Source organism: Perca flavescens, chromosome 3 (genome assembly GCF_004354835.1).
Source record: "Perca flavescens isolate YP-PL-M2 chromosome 3, PFLA_1.0, whole genome shotgun sequence".
NCBI classification, from domain to species: domain Eukaryota; kingdom Metazoa; phylum Chordata; class Actinopteri; order Perciformes; family Percidae; genus Perca; species Perca flavescens.
Genome location: NC_041333.1, coordinates 22,023,644 through 22,048,066, shown reverse-complemented (window position 1 = coordinate 22,048,066; position 24,423 = coordinate 22,023,644). Strand labels below are relative to the sequence as shown.

At 43.8% G+C, this 24,423-nt stretch overlaps 1 protein-coding gene across 6 annotated transcripts in view; it reads right to left on the bottom strand.

Annotated features, from left to right (window-relative positions):
- sphkap (SPHK1 interactor, AKAP domain containing) overlaps positions 1 to 24,423 on the bottom strand; it is a 155,465-nt gene that overhangs the window by 8,843 nt on the left and 122,199 nt on the right. For 5 of the 6 annotated variants that reach the window (XM_028574486.1, XM_028574485.1, XM_028574488.1 and 2 more), the window contains 5 exons: positions 23,167 to 23,277; positions 7,780 to 7,839; positions 7,256 to 7,396; positions 6,148 to 6,418; positions 653 to 4,037 (listed from right to left, as the gene is read on the bottom strand). In XM_028574486.1, coding sequence (XP_028430287.1) covers positions 653 to 4,037; positions 6,148 to 6,418; positions 7,256 to 7,396; positions 7,780 to 7,839; positions 23,167 to 23,277 — 3,968 coding nt within the window. Of the gene's footprint in view, positions 1 to 652; positions 4,038 to 6,147; positions 6,419 to 7,255; positions 7,397 to 7,779; positions 7,840 to 8,658; positions 8,721 to 23,166; positions 23,278 to 24,423 lie in introns of those variants that run through there. The other variant, XM_028574489.1, reaches the window with a different exon arrangement.

Here is a 24,423-nt window from a genome sequence, read left to right as displayed (position 1 = left end):
TCAGAAGGACTACATACTCTTATTACAAATTAACTGACTTTATATAAACACCATTCTTCTAATTGCTGCAAACAACTTCTCCCAAGGAAGCTTTAACCTAATGTGACCTTGCTATTTTAATTGTGTCAATATAATCCAAATACATATTGAGTGTCTTGTGGTTTAAGTGGGTTAGCCAAATATAAGTGCAGCTTGTACCGATCAAGGTGAGATAAACAGCCCCATAGTGGATAAAAAAGGAAGCCACTAAAAGCTTTCTGCACACACAGTTCATCACCCAGATAGTGTGAGTCACAGCCTAACAAAGGTTTATCAAACCTCACACACTGCTAAAATAGATACATTACACAGTGAATGTACAGACAATCTGTGTACCAGCCACTCTTTGATCAGAAAATCTCTAAAAATAGTTTGGACATCTGTAGGGCCTGGACTTCATTTGTTTAGTGCTAATTTTCTCAGACAGCTTTTAATGTTTACCTTAAAAAAAAACGTGATTCTTTATTTCTCTCTCTCTCTCTCAGACAGATTAATCTCTACTTTCACATCTACAGTATGATGATGATTCTGGTGCTAGGCTATAAAGAAAAAACGTTCTGTCTGAAGGGAGGCGTCTGACTCTCACACAGAAGGAAAGTGAGTGCTGTACTACCTGCTGCCGTTGGCCGTAGCTCTCTCCGTACGCTTGGTAGTTGACACGTCTGGGGGTGTTTCCTGAGGTCCTCCTCCTGTCCTTTCAGGGTTTAAAATAGTCTCTTCATCCCTCTGATCTCCCTCAATGTGGATCAGTGGCACATCTCTGGGGCCCCTCATGCGGGGTGAGCTGCTATGACTCCTCCCAGACGCTACTGTAGTACCAGTTTGGTCCTGGCTGGACCTTCTCCGACTACAACTTAGATGAGATTGTTTGAACCCCCTCCTCCTTTCACCAACAGGCATGTGCGGCTGTGAGAGAATCCCAGGTGTACCCCCAGCTACATCTTGCTGGCCCCCCAGTGCAGACCTGCCTATATCTACAATGTCAGCTGCCAGGCGATTGGCAAACTGCTGCACATGGGGCTGGGAGTCTCCTGCAGCCTCCAGCTCAATACTGTCCTCTGGATCAGCAATAATCTTGTTCTTTCTCATCAAGGACTCAATGGAGCTCGACCAGGTCTCATGAATCAACATATCAGTAATATGGTCAGTCTTACCCCTTTGATAGAGGCAGGAGTCTGACTTACATAGTCCTGTGGCTGACACTGAGTTGGTGGGGAAGATATTTAGCGTGTCTCCATGCACATTGCGGGCGAATCCATCAAAAGAGTTTGCTTTAATGGGTGAGTTGACAGTCAGTCGCGAGTCTGAGGAGCGCCGGTCTGGGACAGAGGACTGTCTTATACAGAAGGGTGTTCTAGGGGAAGGGGGGAACAGGCTGTTGCTCCACTCCTTAGTCTTGGCAATGCCATACTCTCGGTTCTCCTTGTCCATGTCCCGAAGCATAAACCTGTAGAACTCCTCTGTTATGCTCTCTGTGCTAGACTGTTTGGACAGGCAGGATGAGGTCCTGACATTAAGGTGACCATTTTTCTTTGATGCAGCCTGTTGTACAGCTGCAGTCAGAATGCTGCTGGCATTTTTCCCTGCATAGTAGTCCAGCAGAAGGTCAAAGCCCCTTCCCTCAGTCTCCATCTGGTTTACCATGAACCGTGAGAACTCATCTGTGATGCTCTCACAGCTGGACTGCTTGGAGATTGAGCTACCACGGCTCAAGTTCTGACCTAACCGACTGCCAAGGCCCAGGGTGTTGAGTGTGCCTGAGGGGTCTGCGTCTTCTTCTGGAATGCTCTCATAACTAGATGCCTTCCCACGGCTCCACCTCTCACACTGCAACCTACTGCGTGGCTGGCCTGTTTTGGAGGTATCCACCACATTAAGCTCAGGGCAGTTCATAATCCTGGCCGTGACTTCAGAGGCAAAGAGAGCAAATGGATCCTGCGGTTCATCTAGGTTTACTGATTCGTCCACCACCCTGTTCACCAGCCGCTCCATCAGCTCTGGTTGCTCCTCTGTTTTCCTCTTGATCTCACTAAGGCGTGGTGCCCGATGTTTCTTGGAGGCAGCATTGCTGCTCTGAGCCTCTTTCCTCCTGAGCACTGTGCAGCAAGCAGGAATCAAGTAGGCTTCTGGCCCTTCGGTAGACATCCCTTTTAGGGCACAGAACCAGGGTTGTTTCCCAGTGTTGTTTTCCAGGCAGATGGCTGCCAGTTCTGTGGCCATAGACACCACTGTAGCAGCCAAATCATCAGCATAGCAAGTAATAGGTGTCCTGGACTCTGAATCCATTCTCCAAGAGAGCAGAGAACTGCAAGAGTTGAAGGATGACTGGGGTGTGAGGGAGGCCTGTCTGCTGTCGCTGCCTATCACTAGACGCCCCCTCCTGTCTGTGCTATGAACTTGAATTTCACACAAAGGTTCTCTGATTGCACCACTGCCCTGTTGGATCTGCTGGTGGTCAAAGTCCATAGCAGGGAAATGGGTGGATTTTGACTGACTTTGTCTGCATGATGACTGGTGCTGCTCTTTGCTGTGTGCTGTAGAGGACGATCCAATGATTTCACTTTCCTCAAGCACATATTTCTCCTTCAGCCCAGGAACCATGGGAAGCTTATCTGTGCAGTGTAGTATGCCGCAGTGGTTATCACAATTAGTGGACTGGCCATGGCCAATGAAGCAATGTAATTGACCTAATGGATCCCTACTCTCCTTTGTGGTAGCAGGCTCCCTAGCACAGGTATCACCTTCTTGCATCTCAAATGACCCTTGGTCACATCTAGAGATGTGACTGATTTTCTTCTGTGTCAGACGAAGTATATCAAACAGCAAATTGTTAACACTCTCCTGCAGAAAACCCTGAAGGCCTGGTGCATCTTTTCCAGTACCCTCCAGTTCTTTTTGCTTTTTTGCTTTCTCTAAAGCATGCTTGAATAGGCTGTCTGCCACCTCATTTATCAAGTCATCCATCTCTCTTTCATCCATGTAGGATTGTTTTGGACAAGTAATGCCATCTACTATCTTGTTATGTGTGGCCTCCAGCAGGTGGGCTACACTTCTGTAGCCTTGCGGCTGAGTCAGCACCTCAGCTGCTTCCCTGTGTAGGACCTCAGCAATGTTGGCACGAAACGCTTCAACGCTGGTACCCTGTGCCACACTGCAGTGCAGCGTGATGGCTGCAGAGGCTTCTGCAGCAGACATCAGACCACGGGATGCCGTGTAGACTTCAGCAGAATCTTCTTCGGAATCGCCACACTCCCCAGACTCCTCTGTTAGCTCTACAGCTGCTACAGCACCAGCTACCTGAGCCATGCCACACATAGCTGAGGAGAAGGAGTAGTCACCTCTCTCCTCTGGTTCCTGCAGTTCCTCCTCAGAATCTTCATCTGAAGTCGAATTCATGGCAAGCTGTTCTGTCAGCTGTGGGTTGGTAATGGTGCCAATGAGACTGGCAGCACAGGCCAAAGCCACCTCTACATGTTTGGATGGGTGTCCTCCATTATGATGGGGGATGTGAGCCTGTGTCCCATTCTCTGGCATCTCTGCAGCTTCACCAGTGATATCCTTGTCAGGCACATGGGATACCTGGGTCTCTGGCCATTCTGAAGTCCCCTCAGAACTGTCTGGGCTTTGAACTATAACAATCTTGGGGAGTTCAAAAGAACAAGTGCGCTTTTGGGACGGCTCTTTGGTCTTTGATGGACCAGTGGCATTGGAAGGACAACTAGAGAGGGACACGCTGACAGCAGCCTCAGAGACAAAGGAGGTTTCATCTTGGGAGAGGCGTATGAAGGCATCTTGCAGTACTGACTCGGCCAGATTGGTGGCGTAGTGACCAGCTGATTCCTTAGTATGGAGGCTTGCTCGCCGATGCCCTTCCCTTTTCACCTCAGCCTCCTCCCTGTTCTGATGATGGGCCAGCTGTCCCCTATGACATGCAAGTCTGACGCAGTGTTTCTGTGTGACCTCAACCAAGCTCTCTGCCAGGTCACCACTCTCTGGTTCTGTAAAGAGACAGGGGAAAATGGAAAAAGACAGGAAATGAAACATGTCCACATTGATTAGAAAGCAGCTCCACCAGTTTCTCAAAGTGTCACAGCAAGAGTACGACATTACTTTGTTTAGCCCTTCAGTGAATAACGGAGCTGGGTCATGTCTTGTTTGGCGTTCAATTTTCCCTTGAATAAAATTCCAGAGAATTATTTCCATCCAACACATTTCATTCTTTACTGGGGTATCACAATGGCAATAAATATATACTTCTTACTTGTGTTATACATTTTCAGTCACTATAGAAAACTTTCAGTACTTGCTACACAACTGTAGTGTTGCTGCAACCCCCAGGAGGAAATAGGCCTACAGGCTTTCATTCAACTCAATATTTGTTTTATAAACTTGGAAGTCTGATCAATAAAAACTAAGGCTTTGACTTTTGCCCAAAAATCATATTCGAAGTTTGTTTGTTGATTAATATTAATATTTGAATATATTCAAATATTTATTAATAATATGTTGGTAAGACGTGTCAGACTTTAGGAGCTCCACACAGTCTGACGAGAAAGCGGCAGCCTGCTGGGCTCCATACCCAGGGCAAAGTCACCGTTTGTGGATTACTGCTCTACCGGGGCTCCGCAGAGCTGGGTGGCTGCCAGCATAACTATAATATATTTACAGTTTGAATTTCGTCACAGCACTTATATCACAACTACCCCAAGGTCTTACAAAGCTAACAGTTGTGTCCGATTTCAATTTAAGGTGTATTTGTGAATGTGAGAGGTCTTGTTAGGAGGAGCAGCTAGCTATCTATGTGTCCCATTCAATACAATGGGAAAAGATTGTGGCTAGCTAGCTACACTTTCGGCATAACTTTAGTATATTTACAGTTTGAATTTCGTCACGGTACTTATATTACAAGTTCCCCAAGGTCTTATAGTTAAGTTTTAGATGTTCTGTCCACCAGAGGGCAGTGTATCAGTCAATGTCAATAGGCAGGCAATGATGTTTTCAGAAGAAAAACACACTGCCACGACTGTTTTTTAAATTAAAAGTCAGAACCTGGATTAAACACAAATAGTATGCTTTCGACAGGAAGTTCGGAGCTTTCACCGTAGCCTACGAAAGTGGTCTGAAGTTTATACTTGTGCGCTGGTGTGTGCGTCGAGCCGGCGTGTGTGTGTGTGGAGTGTGTGTAGAGTGAGAGAGTGACGGTGATTACCGGTAGCTTCAGAGTGAGTAGCGACTCTAGAGTCATAGTGAGAGGAACAAGGCATCAGCCCCTGTTCTTTCTGACCACGGTGGGAAATCTGTAGGAGGAAAAGTTAACCCTCTCCTTGATTTCACGTTGTTTATAGAGAAGGAGAACCGGGAAATGAGTCGGGCGAGCCACGGCCGATCGACGTGCATCGCTGCGACGTGTAGTTACATTTTGAAATGCGTAAAAAAGCCCCGGAATCTGAATTAAAAACGTTTACAAGCAAACACATTTACAAAAATAATGCCCATAACAGGTTCGAATATTAAGGGCTGCCTAATATTCGTTTGAATGTCATTATTTTTTTAAATATTCAAATTATATTTGAATATGGAAGTTCGGAGTCAAAGCCCTAATAAAAACAAATACAATGTTATATACTGAGTTCTAGTTGGATGTCAGCAATAATGTCACAGTAGTTAACATATTTTTTAACTCTGTCGACGTGGCTTTTCACCGTATCTTACACTGCAATAAAAGTATTTTGCTAGCTTTACAATACTACAGTATCTAAGTAAGATAGATGTTATCATCATTCACTGATCTAAGACCTAACTAGCAATGATACAGTCATGCCTCAACACTATTGTAAACGTTACAGTTATAAGAAACTGAACAAACTACATGGTGTGGATAATGGTGGTTGCACATGATGGACATGAGTTGTCGGTTCTTTAAAGTTTTTAAAGATAATTTTAAAATCAGAATCACACTTCTATCTATTTTGCGGGTCTTTCTGTATTCTCAGTTGCTCAAGGAAAACGCCATCACATCACAAAATGTCTTGAAACAGCCACTTCACTGCAGCCCCTTCTACTGCACAGTATGTGGTCAAATTTTTCTCTGGAGGTAATGAGGCTCACCATTTCTGAAACCATCATCTTCGCTGTCATCACCAAGGTGTTCTGAGGCCGTCAGGAAGTCTTCTTCTATGGACGAGATGGAACGATTAGTGTCATCATCGATCCTCTGCCTGGCTGCTCGACCCTGCTGAAGCTGTTGCTCCTTTCCCCACTGCAGACCAATCAGGAACTTGTTGATCTCGAAGATGATGCTGCTAGGTTGGGTGGAGCGCCTCTGCCCTGAACACTGAACCAGGCACACACCTGTACTTCTCTGCTGCTGCTGTCCGCCCTGAATGGAACATGCACAGATTCCTATTATGCATTGCACACAAAGGGACACATAAATACAAAAACATTATGTATATACAAAGTTCATACACACACACACACACACACACACACACACACACACACACACACACACAAAGGTACACACCAATCATGCATAAACACACAATGGGCGCTACAGTCACAACATAATAGGTAACACTTTACTTGAAGTTATCTACCTAAGAGTGACATGACACTGTCATGAACACATGACACTGTCATTGTAACCAAATAATATTATAAACATCCTAAATCTCCGGGTTCAGTGGGTTTATGTTGCTCTCATGCCTGTTTTTCTTCCTTTTATTCAATATAATATCAACTCAATGGATCTGCTCATGCAAGTTTAATTGTCCGTGCAGGCCCCTCAGGCAACAGTTTTATACAATGATGAATTTGGAGAGATTCAAAAAGTCTATGAGATGGTCAGTGGCCATAAGGGAACATTGCATTCGAAGATTATTACCAACAAAAGCAGACAGGGATATAAGTCAGAAGCAATAGTTTGTGTTTTTAAGTATTCTAAAAAATTTCATCCACTGTTGTTGGTTTTCTGTCCACCACGTGGTTCCATGTTAAAGAGGATATGTTTTTAATGGAATGAATGTGGGAGAATTATTACAGTAGATAAAATAAATGAGGTTCCTCCAGTGGATTTTTCCTAGCACAAAAGGTTCAAATCTAATCAAACAAAATTGCAGGACAAAAGCTTGCACTCTCAGCCTCGCAGTCCCGGCCAGTTAATTCAAAGGCTAAAAATACTTGGAAGGATTTGAAGACATCATCGCAAACTCACCTGAGACGGGGAGAGTGGGTGTGTTTGGCAAGTGTCTGAGGCTTCTAGGCCGCCGAGCAGTAGGATCTCGTTTTCTTTCGGCTGGTGGACAGTCAGCAATTCAACGAGCTTTGGCAGGTCTGGAGACACCGATGCCAATTTCTGCAGGAAACATGCCGAGCACAGAGACAATGATCAAAAGAAGCTTTTCTTCAAGGGACTTCAAAACTGGATGTAATGCATTCTCTTTGGTTCCAACTCAGAGACACAAAGTTATACAATTCTTACTGTGCGAAGTCTTGAGCCATGTGCAATCCTTATTGAAGCTTCTCTTTGCAAAAGACTGCAAAATCTGCATATTATCTAAACAAATCAACCCTCTAATTATGGGTAATCATTTTGATTCCATGGCAACTGAGCTATTGACTAAATGTGAAATACAGAGAACAGAGTTCCTGGAAGATGAAAAGTGGGTGGGAAAGAAAAGGGGATAACGCATGAGGGATGAGAGGAGGGAAAGAATGTGGGATGAGGATTCTGCTAACCTTGATGCTTTTGTCATCACGATAGTCCGTTTTCTGAGGGTCCAGATTTACAAAACAGATCTGATAAGAGACAAAAAAGAGAAGGACAACACATTATAGTGACAGTGGGAACAGAAAGATTATACCACAGAAGCTGAGCAGGAGCAGGGTAAAAAGTGTCCCAGATGGCAGATGTTAGAGTGCTGTAAAGGGAAAGTTACTGCATTGCCTTTCCCACTGCACAAATTCTACAAACCAAGACAGAAAGTCATTCAACTACAGCAGTTGTCTGTCGTCTCTGAATAACCACTGTAAGGCAGAGTCTTTTATTTGCACAGGCCTTTCTAAGACTAAGACTTTGTTTCTCAGAGGATGTTTGCAGCCAGTGTACACCATCAGCAGTGATTTTCTTTCCGTCTCTGTACCTCTTTTTCTGCTATTCTCTTCCTAAGTCTCCCCTCCTTTACCGTGCTTCTGTCACACCCTCTGCCTCCTCCTCTTCCCATCTCACCCACCTTCTCTTCTGGCTGCACGTTTAATGGTGTGTGATGAAGTCTTCATGTCAGTGCTGGGAGTCTGGGACTGTCTGCCGGCTGCTGTTTGATTCTACAGCACACAGCCTCTGATCTAAGTTGACAGAGCCAAGTTAGTCCTGTGTGGCTAAATGGATCAAGCACGTCACCAACAGTATTTAAGGGGAGGGTTAAGTTCCCACTTGTGCGCCCATACTCATCATGTGTATGTGTTTTTGGGGGAAGTGACCTATTTGAGTCACAAAGACATACATTTTTATATATGTAATGCTTGTCATTACTAATCAAAACTAATGTGAATCACTGAGGCAGTCTATCTTGTCAATGCAAAACACGCACAGGTGGGATCCTGCTGTCTCTCTTTTACCTCTGCCATCTCCATATCCGCTCTGCCTGCTGCTATCTTTCCCCCTTCTCTCCTCTCAAGACCTGCGAAAAATATATATAGTTTCAAATAATCGCATCTTGACACACATTGCTGTTTGAAATAATTTCCCTTGAACTACCTGAGGTGTGCTCGATTCATCGGGCTATGCTTCTAAACAGCCTCAGCACATGCAAAATAGCATATATTTTCCATGACTTTCATCTTTTTTCATGTATCTGTGTTTAATTCAATGGGATTTATTCCCAGAATATCATGGTAAGGTATAGATGCCACAATAGACCCAGCACCAATGTCTATGTAATGTTTATTCAATTTCTTCTTTAAAATCATGTCATTTTGTCTGTCTGTTCTCTCACTGCAGATTTAAAAGTGAAGCAACACATCTGCTGCAATACATAGGTCAATATGCTCATGAGTTTATGTTACCACAGTAAAAGCTAAGGAATTAGGAAGGAACGATGCCTGGGAACAACAAAAACTGTCTGCAAAGCCAGATCTCATGTCCTTCAGCTGAAACGGTAATTTGGCACATTCAGAACAGATCAATTTCCCCCTCACCTCCAATCTGGTATCCTCCAGTCAAACATAATATTTTCCAAACTATTAGGTCTAATGTGCTGAAAATTGCTGCTTGAAATCAAGTCAGTTGAGTTTAAAAAATGGGAAGTCAATGACAGCTGACAATGACTGATTATTTGAAAAGGTTTTTCCTGTCTCACACTGATCAAACCAAACGTTTTTTTCCTTTGCCTTTCATGAACTGCATGTGTCACCTATAACATTTATCTGAATACCAAGATGTGTTACTTTATCCTCAAAAAAACAGCACTGGGCAGTACAAACTTCATTTGCTCGTCTGTTGTTCGGATCAGTTTAGTGGGCGTGATGAGGACCTTTTTTGTCAGAATAGCTGTTAAATGTCAACGCCATACAAATAGGAACTGAGATCATTCCACACCATTTACTGAAACCAAAGACAATAGCTTGATTTTGCCACTTGCTGACCCTTGTTTGATAAAAACAATTCTCTCTTTGCTCCGTATCTAGATGCAGATATATGCCCTTTATCCAAATGGTAATATGCTACGAACAAAGAATCACCTTATGGCTTTTCCTCTAATGCATGAACAAGCACAAGCCTGCAGAGTTCTAATTCGGTATCTAACTAAATTTTCCATTTCTATCCATATCACAATATATAAATAAGAGGTTTGCTGCCCTTGCTCAGGAGCAACTAAGCATTATTCACGTGTACTGATATTGGAAATCATCCTGGAAAAGCGGCAAACACATATTACCCTGCCTGCCAACACATTGCCTGCAGATAACACACAGTTTGAGGAAAAGCAAGGCGAGTAATCCTCGATTTTGACCTTGAGAAGGGTTGAAGCAATTTAACCCCATCAGACAGTGAGAGCCGAGGGGCAGTTGTTCTAAATTTGGGAACCAGAGGACCGTCTAGTCATCTCTGTGTCCATGTGTGAGACAAGCCCAGGGACATGTTCTGATTCTGTTCTGATTTTTCACAGACATACCAGACGATGTAGACTTGTGCTTCTGCCTGTCTCTGAAGGAATGACCATGTTAACAACAGTTGAGGAAAATAAAGAGGGGGAAAAGAAAACAAATAAAGAGCCAGAAAGGGTGAAAGTAATGGTAGGATGTGTAGATACACTGATACCATAGACGTCTACTCTACACTCAAGGGCTTAATAGTGCTCCAGATGAGAGAGAGAGAGAGTCATAACACTTATTTAGTTAGGACACATAGTTTTGACTGATACATCACTGATTGTTTGCAAACTGTTAGACAACAGTTGAAGCAGATACAGAGCATATTATTCAAGATTGATGATGATGATGAATCTAAAGTCATCATCATCAATATATCCAACTCTGTTTAACTCTGTGTTTGAACTCCACCAAATCCTGAGAGAAAGATCTGGCTTTTGAGCTGCTAAATGCTCCATTGTGTTGACCAGCTAGTGGCTAATTTTGTCTGTTTGCTGTGTGGTGCTGAGCAGGTAGCACATGGATGTTTTTTTAGAGCTTTGTTGCAGAAAATGCTGCCAGCTGCAGCTGGAAACGATGCTATGGGAGCGGTGAGAGTGAACCAAAACTCCAAGGTTGTGTGCAGGAAAACCAAAACAAAGAACTAAAAGGCACTGTAAAGCTGCAGAGTCCTGGGTACATCATAACGAGTTTCCTCTTTCACATACAAGTAATCATGTTGTTAAGGTAAACGTATTGATCATACCCACTTTTACGTTAGGGATTGTGGTCAGGGTTGAAAACACCACTGACTGTTTGTTAGATGACATCCATCCAACCAAACAACCTCACTGTGATGTTTTGCAGCAGTACAAGATCATGATACTCCCTGCTTTGTTACTGAATACATCCATCACATATATTATTTTTTAGCTGTTTAAAAAATCAATCAATTCAATACACACAGCTTCATGTGTGGTGTCAACACTCTGGAGAGATCTGAGTGTCTCTCCACATCTTCTCACTTCACTAGATGCCCGACCCATGTAACTGTGCAGCTGTGCTTAACATCAGCCCAGCCAAGCAAAGTGAAACTCAGGGTGACTCTGACCACCTGTGCTGACGGACCACTAATACCAAACTGGACAATTAATAACCCTTAAAGGAGGGAAATCTGGAAGCAGCCTCAGGAGCAACTGGCAGCAGTGGAATAGAGCATGTTTTAGTTCCCCCTTCAGCAAAATGTCTGCAAGGTAACACAAAGGAGATATTGACTTGTTCTAAATGGAAGAAAACATGGAGGTCACTTACTTGTCTTAGTGTTTTTCTACACTGTACAAAAAGGGGGTTTAATGCTGCAGTTGTGTCCTTTCCATGTTTTTGCAGGTCTTAATTAAACTTAGAAAGATTATTCTTGACATTGGAAATAGTAGTTTGATAAAAAAATATATACTGTATATATATTCCACCCCTTACTAACTTTTCCCTGTCCAAGCTTCAACCATATTACACAGTTTTCACCAACAGATGTAGTTTGCTAAATTGTCATGAAGATGGACGTGTTGACATGTGAACTCATTAGCTGTTATGTTGGTTTTCGAGCGTGATCCATTTTTTTTTTTAAAGATGGAGGATTATAGGTGTCATTCCTTTCATGTGTGTGTGTGTGTGTGTGTGTGTGTGTGTGTGTGTGTGTGAGAGAGTTCGAGACCCTAACAATACAGACACACAAACAAGGGTTAAATTGTCCCAACTTATTTATGCATAAAATCCCATTTGGCCTTGGATGTACAAAACTGTCAGGCAGGCAGATTTCTCTCTTTCTACTACACACACACACACACACACACACACACACACACACACACACACACACACACACACACACACACACACACACACACACCTATGCAGATATTTAGCCACGGTTTCAATACATACTATCTGCACAGACGTGGTCAATACAGAAAACCATTACAAACATTTCAGTCTCTTTTATCCATCAAAGCTTCATTCCTCCTCAGCAGCCCTACCTCTCTACTCAGAGCCTCCCACACACAGCTGCTGCTCTTGGTCCTTCTGTCTCCCTTTTTTCTTTAACTGTGGCTCTTTTTTTTGCTCTTTTTCATGACTTGAAACAGTACTTTTTGTTATACTGCACATTTAGTCTTTTATACTGTATATAGTATTGTCTCCGTGAACCATCACCTTATCGTGGTGGAGAGGTTTGTGTGTCTCTGTGAACCTGAGGGCTGTGTTGTCTGGAGCTTTGTGCTCCTGGTAGGGTCTCCCAAGGCAAAGTGGTCTCAGGTGAGGGGCCAGACAAAGAATGGTTCAAAAACCCCAATGAAAAAGCTAAGCAGAGATGGAGTGACCCTGCCCGGAGGAAGCCCGGGGCCCCCGTCTGGAGCCAGGCCCAGACGGTGGGCTCGTCGGCGAGCGCCTGGTGGCCGGGTTTGCCACGGAGCCCGGCCGGGCACAGCCCGAACAAGCTACGTGGCAACTCCCTCTCCATCCCATGGGCCCACCACCTGTGGGAGGAACCGTTGGGGTCGGGTGCGATGCCACATGGGTGGCAGTGAAGGTCAGGGGCCTCGGCGGACCAGACCCGGCAGCAGACGCTGGCTCTGGGGGCGTGGAACGTCACCTCTCTGTGGGGAAGGAGCCGGAACTGGTGCGGGAGGTGGAGCGCTACCGGTTAGATCTGGTGGGGCTTACCTCTACGCACAGTCTTGGTTCTGGAACCATACTCCTGGATAGGGGTTGGACTCTTTTCTTCTCCGGAGTTGCCCAGGGTGTGAGGCGCCGGGCGGGTGTGGGGATACTCACAAGTCCCCGGCTGAGCGCCGTGCTGTGTTGGAGTTTACCCCAGTGGACGAGAGGGTCGCCTCCCTCGCCTGCGGGTTGTGGGGGAAAACTCTGACTGTTGTTTGTGCATATGCACCAAACAGGAGTTCGGAGTATTCGGCCTTCTTGAGACCTTGACTGGAGTCCTGCATGGGGCTCCAGTGGGGGACTCCATTGTTCTGCTGGGGACTTCAACGCACACGTGGGCAATGATGGAGACACCTGGAGAGGCGTGATTGGGAGGAACGGCCTCCCTGATCTAAAACCAGAGTGGTTGTTTGTTGTTGGACTTCTGTGCTAGTCATGGATTGTCTATAACGAACACCATGTTCGAACATAGGGATGCTCATAAGTGTACCTGGTACCAGAGCACCCTAGGCCAAGGTCAATGATCGATTTCATAATCGTTTCATCTGATCTGAGGCCGTATGTTTTGGACACTCGGGTGAAGAGAGGGGCAGAGCTGTCAACCGATCACCATCTGGTGGTGAGTTGGGTCAGAGGGTGGGGAAGACTCTGGACAGACCTGGTAAGCCCAAACGTGTAGTGCGGGTAAATTGGGAACGTCTGGAGGAGGCCCTGTCCAACAGACTTTCAACTCACACCTCCGGGCGGAGCTTTTCGTGCATCCCTGTGGAGGCTGGGGGCATTGAACCCGAGTGGACAATGTTCAAAGTTTCCATTGCTGAAGCTGCAGCGAGGAGCTGTGGTTTTAGGGTCTTAGGTGCCTCAAGGGGCGGTAACCCACGAACACCGTGGTGGACAACGGTGGTCAGGGAAGCCGTCCGACTGAAGAAGGAGTCTTTCCGGGATATGTTATCCCGGAGGACTCGAGGCAGTTGCAGGGTACCGAAGGGCCCGAGGGGCTGCAGCCTCTGCCGTGAAAGAGGCAAAGCAGCGGGTGTGGGAGAAGTTTGGAGAAGACATGGAGAAGGACTTTCGGTCGGCACCAAAGTGCTTCTGGAAAACTGTTCGCCACCTCAGGAGGGGAAGGGAACCATCCAAGCTGTGTACAGTAAGGATGGGACACTGTTGACCTCAACTGAGGAGGTAATAGGGCGGTGGAAGGAGCACTTTGCAGAACTCCTGAATCCGACTAATACGCCCTCTATGTTAGAGGCAGAGCTGGAGGATAATGGGGGATTGTCGTCGATTTCCCAGGCGGAAGTCACTGATGTAGTCAAACAACTACACAGTGGCAAAGCCCCGGGATTGATGAGATCCGTCCAGAAATGCTCAAGGCTCTGGGTGTGGAGGGGCTGTCCTGGTTGACACGCCTTTTCAACATTGCGTGGAAGTCTGGGACGGTGCCAAAGGAGTGGCAGACTGGGGTGGTGGTTCCCCTTTTTAAAAAGGGGGGACCAGAGGGTGTGTGCCAATTATAGGGGTATCACACTTCTCAGCCTCCCTGGTAAAGTCTACTCCAAGGTGCTGGAAAGGAGGGTTCGCCAATAGTCGAACCTCGGGTTGAGGAGGAACAATGCGGATTCCGTCCTGGTCGTGGAACAACGGACCAGCTCTTCACTCTCGCAAGGATCCTGGAGGGAGCCTGGGAGTATGCCCAACCGGGTCTACATGTGTTTTGTGGATTTGGAGAAGGCGTATGACCGGGTCCCCGGGAGATACTGTGGGAGGTGCTGCGGGAGTATGGGGTGAGGGGTCTCTTCTCAGGGCCATCCAATCTCTGTACAACCAAAGCGAGAGCTGTGTCCGGGTTCTCGGTAGTAAGTCGGACTCTTTTCAGGTGAGGGTTGGCCTCCGCCAGGGCTGCGCTTTGTCACCAATCCTGTTTGTAGTATTTATGGACAGGATATCGAGGCGAGTCGGGGTGGGGAGGGGTTGCAGTTTGGTGGGCTGGGGATCTCATCGCTGCTCTTTGCAGATGATGTGGTCCTGATGGCATCATCGGCCTGCGACCTTCAGCACTCACTGGATCGGTTCGCAACCGAGTGTGAAGCGGTTGGGATGAGGATCAGCACCTCTAAATCTGAGGCCATGGTTCTCAGCAGGAAGCCGATGGAATGCCTTCTCCAGGTAGGGAATGAGTCCTTACCCCAAGTGAAGGAGTTCAAGTATCTTGGGGTTGTGTTCGCGAGTGAGGGGACAATGGAGCGGGAGATTGGTCGGAGAATCGGGCGCAGCGGGTGCGGTATTGCATTCAATCTATCGCACCGTTGTGACGAAAAGAGAGCTTAGCCAGAAGGCAAAGCTCTCGATCTACCGGTCAGTTTTCGTTCCTACCCTCACCTATGGTCATGAAGGCTGGGTCATGACCGAAAGAACGAGATCCAGGGTACAAGCGGCTGAAATGGGTTTCCTCAGGAGGGTGGCTGGCGTCTCCCTTAGAGATAGGGTGAGAAGCTCACTCATCCGTGAGGAGCTCGGAGTAGAGCCGCTGCTCCTTTGCGTCGAAAGGAGCCAGTTGAGGTGGTTCGGGCATCTGGTAAGGATGCCCCCTGGGCGCCTCCCTAGGGAGGTGTTCCAGGCACGTCCAGCTGGGAGGAGGCCTCGGGGAAGACCCAGGACTAGGTGGAGGGATTATATCTCCAACCTGGCCTGGGAACGCCGATCCCCAGTCGGAGCTGGTTAATGTTGCTCGGGAAAGGGAAGTTTGGGGTCCCCTGCTGGAGCTGCTCCCCCCGCGACCCGACACCGGATAAGCGGACGAAGATGGATGGATGGATAGTATTGTTGTTTTGTGTGTGGTCTTTCTTCCAAAAAGCAACAATAAAATATGGCTACTTGAAAGAATTAAGCAACACATTTTAAGTAAATCTGCCATTCCTAACACCCCCTGTGAAGCTCTACTGATGCTGCATGAAAAATGTCCTTAATGCTGTTACAACAATACAGCTTCATTCACACTTTGAGGTCACAAAACTAAACATAGCTATTCTAACGTGTTTTGACTTATCTCAGAGGCTGGCAACTTTAACTATAATCCATTTTAATTGTAATGCAATTAAAATAAATGTTGTGGGGAAAACAAGGCTCAGTGACTCCGCCATATTAATTTTGTGATGCGACCCACAAGCTACACAGTGCTGGTATAGAGACCAGACAAGCATGCTGATCTCACAGACTGGTAAATATGAACAGCCTTATTCTGTGTTCATAAAAGTACGTGCTAATAAAATGCAAAACATCAGCTGGTCACGAAGCATTACAGTATGATCATACGCTACACATTAAAGTTGTTCAGGCTGTTTTCCTCTGACTGAGCTGTTTCCTAGTTATCTGATATTTTGCTTCAAGTATTTTACCACTAAATGTAAAGAAATGTACTGTCTTTGAATACAGATGTGAACAGTGTGTACTTGATCGACTGTGGCTTTCTACTGCTGACAGACACAGGATATGTGCAGTATTATGAGTGGTGAATATCAAATGCGTACAAACACACACACACACACACACACACACACACACACACACACACACACACACACACACACACACAATTAGTGTTTGGCTGTGAGTTGCTCAGCTTCCAGCCCCGGGGTAAAGAGAACATCAAGAAGCCAATGCTGCTCTGGTTCTTCTCACGACAAGATTAATATCAATATGTTGGAAAATGTTAAAATAGGGGGTTTATAGTATCTCTGGGGGGTGCATACATTCCTCTGTGGGACAACACATATCCAGTCACCATAGGATCATAAATATATATAAAAAATATGGGCAGAATTGTGTTAATAGGTTCATACAAGAGAATAAAAAACATTACAGGACTATGAAAATGACTAACAGCAGTAGTCAATGCTTAGTTGCTTCTGTGTCGTTGAAATGCAAACATTTTATTATGTATACATGTGTTGTTTTCACATTTGGAGAAGTGGCAAGATGTGTTATCACGATGTTTTTACGGCTAATCATTATCACATCACAAAACATGTTAGTTTTATCTCTCTAGGGGTCCCATTTTATAGTGTTCATTGAAGCAGAAGTTATTTTCCTTGTTTTCCAGAGAAGATGCTGTAATTATGTCCACCTGAACCCTCAAATACCTGTGAAAAATCAACCCTGGGACACCCCCAAATGTCACATTTAACATTTCAAGCATGCAACTGATAGTAGTAGGTGATACTACCTAATTTACAGAATGATCAGTGTTTCAGTCAGTAATCAACAAAATTACAACTTTGCTACCATTTATTCATAATCTTTATTTTGATACGCCTCTGCTGCATCCCCACTAGGCTGTTAAAGTAGCAGTTCAAACTGTGTGTGTGTGTGTGTGTGTGTGTGTGTGTGTGTGTGTGTGTGTGTGTGTGTGTGTGTGTAAGTGTATGTGTGTCAGGTTTTTGACTGCATTCTCTGCATTTGTGAAGGGGGCATGTGTGTTTAAGTTAAAACTGTGTGTTAAGATGCTCTTCAATTGAAGTAAAGTCAAGTCACTGGATTTGACATTGAAACCCTCCGACGGTTCTCTGATCCACTCCATCGCTGTGATCCATAAAACTACACATCTCCATAGTAGGCTAACTACAAGCATAAACAGAGACTAACATATACAGTATTTTCTCGTGACTGTATTGTATCCAAACTATATGAACAGCTAAAGCTGCCCTATAAATAGTTACCACAGAACACATAAAAAAGTAATATAGTTAACACATAATAACTATTATTACCTATTTCTTTAGATGACGGCTTCTACTTTAAAGCAAGTAGGTATCATTTTTAGAGCACAAACTGCACCAAAGACTGTACTTTTGTATACTGTCAGATGGACAGTCTAAAGTAAAAGGAAGAAGAAAGAAAGAAGGTTTGTCTTCCTGCTCTGATCCTGCTGTAAGCCACCGCTCTTGCCGCGGCTGATGGCATATTTATTCTGTTCTCCCTCTCTCTGGCCCGAGAAGGGACAGGTCAGGACACAACACACTCCCCGAGTGTGAAGTGTTTGAATCCAGTGATGAATGGATCCCTTTTCTTCCAGGGACTCCAGGTTCAAAGCAGGAAGACAGATATTCAGAGGAAGGGACCGTGTGAGGAAGAATACTGTGGGTTTACTGAACCAGATTTTCTGCATTTGAAAAATGTGGTGCATATTCTTACAAAACAACTGCAATCTCAATCTTTGAGTGTCACAAAAGTGAAAAACGCAGATCAATAAAAAAAAATGTTATGATGTAAATGTAAATCATCTGCTCAGATTTTGTAAATTAAGCTATAGCATAAATTCTGTCAGGGAGACTATACCTTGCATGGTTCATTTCTTACGCACCTGCATTCAATCCTCTCACACATGCTCTCTCATTATTACTTGCTGTCCTGTTCTCATCAGTTGGTCACATCATCTATCCAATAGCTCGGCGACACCTAGATTGTTAGCCTATCATCCTGCTGCTGCCTCTGTTAAAATATGATTCTCTCTCTGCCATTAGTACATTCATGCTGCTGTTATGTGCAAGTCCTGTATGCGTGAGTCTGTTTCTCTCTGCCGTTGTTTTTCCATATGCTGTTGTTTGTGACGGTGAGTGACAGAAATTAAATTTCGAAAAAGCTTGACAAAAATCAAAAAACACGTCAGAATGCTAAAAATATCTAAATTAAATAACCACATTGACGTATCATCTGTTATAATAAATATTCATCTTTACTTCTTTCACTTGTCTCTCTTGATTGAACTATGTGCCTTCCTCTTCAAAATGCTGTCAAATCTGTCAGGGGTGTGATGAAATTCAGTGTGACTATCACAGCAACACGACACTTCACTGTGTCTGTCTGTCTGTCTCTGACTTCATGCATTTAAACATGAGTGAGTGATCAAATGTGACAACATGATGCAGCCAGAGGTGCGTAACAGAGCGAAACACAGGATATCCAAAGCTTTTTTCTTATATTTAGCTCAAAGTTTTTGGCCTTCCGCTTCTTGCTCTTTTGGACTATTCCTGTTCCTAAATATGTAAACAAAGATGCTTTTTACACATTTCTTAGAAAAGTCAACCTAATGGACTAATTTGGGTTAATTTTGATATTGAGGTTTATAGTCAGCTTCCAATAAAATCAGACTATACTTTTTGTAACCACCCAAACTCCATTCAATACTATAATTGCTTTGGTCCATTAAGCTACTGTAAAAAACGCAAAGTCAGCAAAAAGAAAACAATCATATTCCTCTCATTATCACCCTGAGGTCTGTTTCTTTCTGTATCACTCTCCACGGACAGAGTTTCTAATGTCTGTGTGTGGTTTTGTGGCTACTCCTCTCCTTCTGTTTGAATCAGCATTTAACGTCTCACCCTCTTCTTTTTCACTTGTTTTCCACACTCTTTCTCCCGAGTCCCAACAGTTCAGGCCAGGACAGAATAATTTATTTCTCACACAGTGTCATCCATCATATGGTCCCGTTTGATTGATTGGCCGTGAAAAAAACAAACAGAGAATGGAGAGTTAGAGCAGCGATCTGTCACATCAGAGTCTGAGGGCCATGCTGCGGGAGGATGGGCCGCATCTGCTCGCATTAAAGTTCCCTCTGATTCATAGAAAGCATGCACAAGTCAAGAAAACAAACAACCATTGTCTTGTTGAAACAAAAGCCGAAGATGAAGCTGCTTTGCTTTTACATTTCACAAAAGAAAAATGAAGATAAAATTGTCTGCGTAATCCCAAACTCAGGTACGAGTTTGGGCAGTGGCCTGTTCTGCAAAGACAAGGAGTGATGCCAGCCGTCACACACACCGCAATTTAAGTAAAATTTAAATGATGAGGACGAAAAGAGCCATTGTGCACATCCATCAATCTACTTTACAGGACTCTGTCTAATGATCAGTGAGGCATGTTGGGCTGATGTACAGGCCGTTTACCGACTAAAAATCCACTAAATGTTAATGAATAAATACTGTTTTGCCTCAACTTGTATCAGTATATACTGGGAGCTGTATCAGACATAAAACAACATCTCTGATGTCACATCTCTGAAAACTTGCAGTAATTTGAGTCCAGTCAAAGTGTGGGGTCTGGGTGTCCTCCCCCAGGGTTATTTTGAGCGTCAAAGACTAATTTCCTGCATTCTGATACACTTTTATGCACCAATTTATGGTGGGAAAACCTTTATTTATCCTATGAGAAGAAAAACACAGATGACATTCAAAATATATAAAAAAAATACTGTATAATGGAATATAAAGCAGTAAGGGGGCTTTCACATCAGGGACCTAAGCCTGGATCACAAAAGTTGACCCCAAAGCAACGAGGACAAAATAAAATAGGCTACTTATGTTTGTCTTAAATGTGCGGTGAAGGGAGGATGCTGGCGTTAGTGTGGGCAGAGCATTTGGGCCAGGTCACTACACACTGCGCTCAGTGCGGAGCGGGTCGATGAAAAGATGAGAAAAGTCTTTCTGCATGTTCTGCAGTGTTAGGTTAGTATTTGTGAATACAAATATCTGAAGTGGAAGTTCTGTCACACAAATATGTTGTTGCCTATCATTGCACATTTTAAGTGGGTATATGGAAATCTTAGAGATTTCTTACTGGGTATACTACGTATACCTGCGTATCACATAGACACCACTGATCACTACGTGTTTCTGTATCTCTCCGTGGGAATTTCTTTTAGGACCAGACTTCATCCAGATCTGTGAGACTGACCCCACTGCTCTTGCGATTAAACCTGGATCACTAAGCTGAGGCTCTGATCAGTGAGATGTAGGTCAAGGATAGTGCTGCTCAAAGTCTAGAGGTATCATTTCAGAAAAGTCCAAGAAATGGCAAAGAGGTAATCATAGGAGGTATTTTGCAACCAAAGGTGAGAGAACTGATTACACCCCTGATGGAATTACATTCAGACTGATTATTATTATCACTGAAGCGTGGGTGATCATGTTATTCATTTAAAAAAAATCCTACATTTCAGACGATATTATCAGAGAGAGCAGATTATGCATTTCAGGCACTGTCTTTAATGTGCCCCATCTACAGTAAGGATCTTGAACAGAACCTTATCTTCTATGAAAACAAAATCCAGGGCTTGATGCAGCGTTCATATATTTTATTTACAGTGTTGATGCAGTTAATATAGGTCCATGTCTGTTGTGAAATTGAATTGATACACTTTAGGAATTCAAATGGCTGTTTTGAGAACCTGCCTCTGAGCCACTGACAGATGTACATCCTGAATGCAAGTCATGCTTAACTTGCAATTTACAATAAGTGAGTGATCAAAGGTGACACATTTGAATTAGGCGACAGAGAGGATTAAGCATGTGGGTCCTCTGCAGCTAAAAGTCTTTCTCTTTTTTTGCTTTCTTTCTTGATGTATTTTCCCACGTCCTTGCCTAAACAACCAACAATGCCCTTAATAATCCAAGCACGTACTGAATATCCTCGCTAAACATCAAATTCTGCAAAAACTGTTCAGGGGAAAAATAGATGAGTAATTTGTGTTGACAATTATCACCCTTCTTCCTTTCATATACATATTTATAGTATATTTCTGTGTCATTTGCCACTTCTTGCCTCAAACTGTGCATATTCCTTACTAACTGTTTTGATGTATGACAACATGTAAAGAATGGAAATGTAAAATGATTGCTGCAAGCTAAGAGTTTTGGCAAATTGTGCAGATTAGTGTTATAAAGACTAAAAAAACACCATGATTAAAAACTATAAATAGCAACTTAATAGTTACAGAAATAGACTCAGAAGCTTGAATCATAAAATCTGATTGCAGGATGGGAAAGAGTCAGCCCCTCCATGTCAGCTCAAATAAAAATTATAATTTTGTCATGGTATTTCAAGATTTGTATCTCTGCTAAATCTATCCACTGAACAGAAGGCAAGGAGAGCCTGAAAAATGGCTCATTAACAACCACAAGAACAAATGTGTATAGTTATTGGAGTTGACATGCCTGTCATGCTGAGAGTCCAGCGAGCAGAGAGTAGAGCAGACAGAGGACTTAGAGTCCAGCGAGAGTGTCCTTCTCATATTCAGATGTAAGAGTCAAACCTCGAGAGTTCTTGTTACAGTAGAGATGATAGTTGGTTTTTTTGTGACAAAATCAACACAACAGAAATGCCAAAACCAACTTGAAATTGCACCAAAAAAGGAAATTGCATAGTTTATAACATCTACTCAAAGAAAATCCTCTGGTATATTGAAAGCAGCAAAGAGATTGTGAGAAATTATATTATGCAAATTGGTTTTCCATGCAAATAAAATTCAACTCATTTTTAAGAATGCAAAACACAAACTAAATCTTTCTTTCATTCACAGAACCGGCAACAACGCCAACACGTCTCAGCGAGAGGAACAATTGTACAAAATTCAGCATCGGCATAGACTGACAACATCAGAAACATCGTTGATGAGTTATTTAAGTTGATATTTCCCTTCCATCAAACCCCATGAGGAAAGCACTTTAAGACTTTATACAAGGATGTAAAGCGTTGAAGGTTGAAAGTCTATCGTAGGTGTTCAGGTATATCTATAAATATCATCAACTCCAGCTCTGCCAGTATCATCAACTCCTGCTCTGCCAGTAACTTCTTGCAAAATCTGCTGATGCATAATAAGTACAGTTAAAAAATGCTTTACTTCTTTTGTGATTGACCAGCAAATACTGGTCAATCACAAATTTCAACAAATCTTCAGTTATTTGTCTCAAAATGTTGGTTTCTGACTTCTGCATTGCTGGTTGGGTTGTCTATTTCTACTAAAGTATTGTCAGTTTACAACAAGAATAGTGCATGTTAACAGAGCAAAATTATCATTCAATTGTTAGATTTTCTAAATTATTTTAAAAGGAAAAGGTAAAGATGAGCAATATCTGTTTTATTAGCCTAAATCAGGTCGATTTTCTCAACACGTTTTGTCAACATATATAAAGTGACTTACCAAACCTTAAGAAAAAGAACTGTCCACTAAACATCAGCAAGGGAGAACCAACCACCTACTGCAAAAACCTTTTCACCAAACATCTCCATGCCCAGAAGCCACTCACAGAAAGCATATTGAAGAAAGTGCTGTTTTTAGATGCCACATCATTTCTATCTTCAAATTCAAACTGTCACCTCGCTGTCATTTGAGGTTACAAACAAACATGATTCCTGCTACAGCTTTGAGACGCTACACTAGAGATGACTTGCTCCATCTTTGTGGCCAAAAGGGTGCGAATGTTTCACCACCCACAGTATGCTACTCACCATGGTGCAGCTGCCCTCCGTGTCGTCGTCCAGCAGGCCGAGTCTGCACAGAGCTTTCTCATTCCTCAGCCAGTACTCCGACGAGTCCAGCATACTGTTACTGCACAGCACCTACAGCACACAGATAAACCCATGCTCAGCTAGAGTAGAACAGAGACACACATTGAGCATATGACATATGACACACACACACACACACACACACACACACACACACACACACACACACACACACACTCATCTGCATTTCCCCCTCTGGTTGTTGGGATCAATTGACCTTTCTCCAGGACCTTCATTTCAAGGATAAGTGTCCTTGGCACAAGATCAACAATATGTTAGCTAATCAGACACTGCACAGTATATATACCTCCTCCCTGGAGGGACATTTTAAAGAATCCTTCAGGAAGAAGTCTACAGCCATTGGGCTGCCTTTGTCAATGACAGGACTGACATACTCATTTGTCATTTATTATTGATTTAGCTGTTTTAATAACTATCTAATTACAATGCCAATTTATTTACATGGGTAAAATAAGAGATTCACTTGATGCTTATCACAGTGCTAGGGTTTGACCATATGGTATATTTATATTTATTTGTAAAAGCAGGGGGAAAAAGACTGTTTGCACCACATATGTTCAGCAGATAAAAGATTCAAATCACATGCTATAAATAAAATCATTCTTACATAATTACTTTGACATATGACAGATATTACGTGCGTGTTCTCACTTCTCACTGTGTATTTTTAGTGTCAAATAATGCCCCCTCAGGAACAGACCATCTGTGCAGGCCTTCGGCCAGGTAAAGGTGACGTGGCTGATCTAACCGAGAGCGATCCTATCAAAGGCTGCTGGCACGGGTGAGCGGAGCCGGAGGCCCAATTGTAAGAAAGAAAGACGTCACCTTGTGCCTCTACAGGACACTTGAGTGGAAGTCAGTTAAGATCAGGAGCGGTAGGCTAATTAGGGACCACACACCAGTGAGCCCACACACACACACACACACACACACACACACACACACACACACACACACACACCGTAAGGTACGCACACAAATAGACCTAAACACAATTTGAAAGGAAATTCAATCTAGCCTCCACCTCAGCCCACTGATCTGTGCTATTTCCCATCATGTCTCTGTCACTGGGGGATGATAAATCTACTGGGCTGACCTGAGAGCCTGGCTGTTCTTCTTATTGCACAACCCCTGGGTGTGACAGGCACCCCTGGGAGGAGGAAATGAAAATCTTTG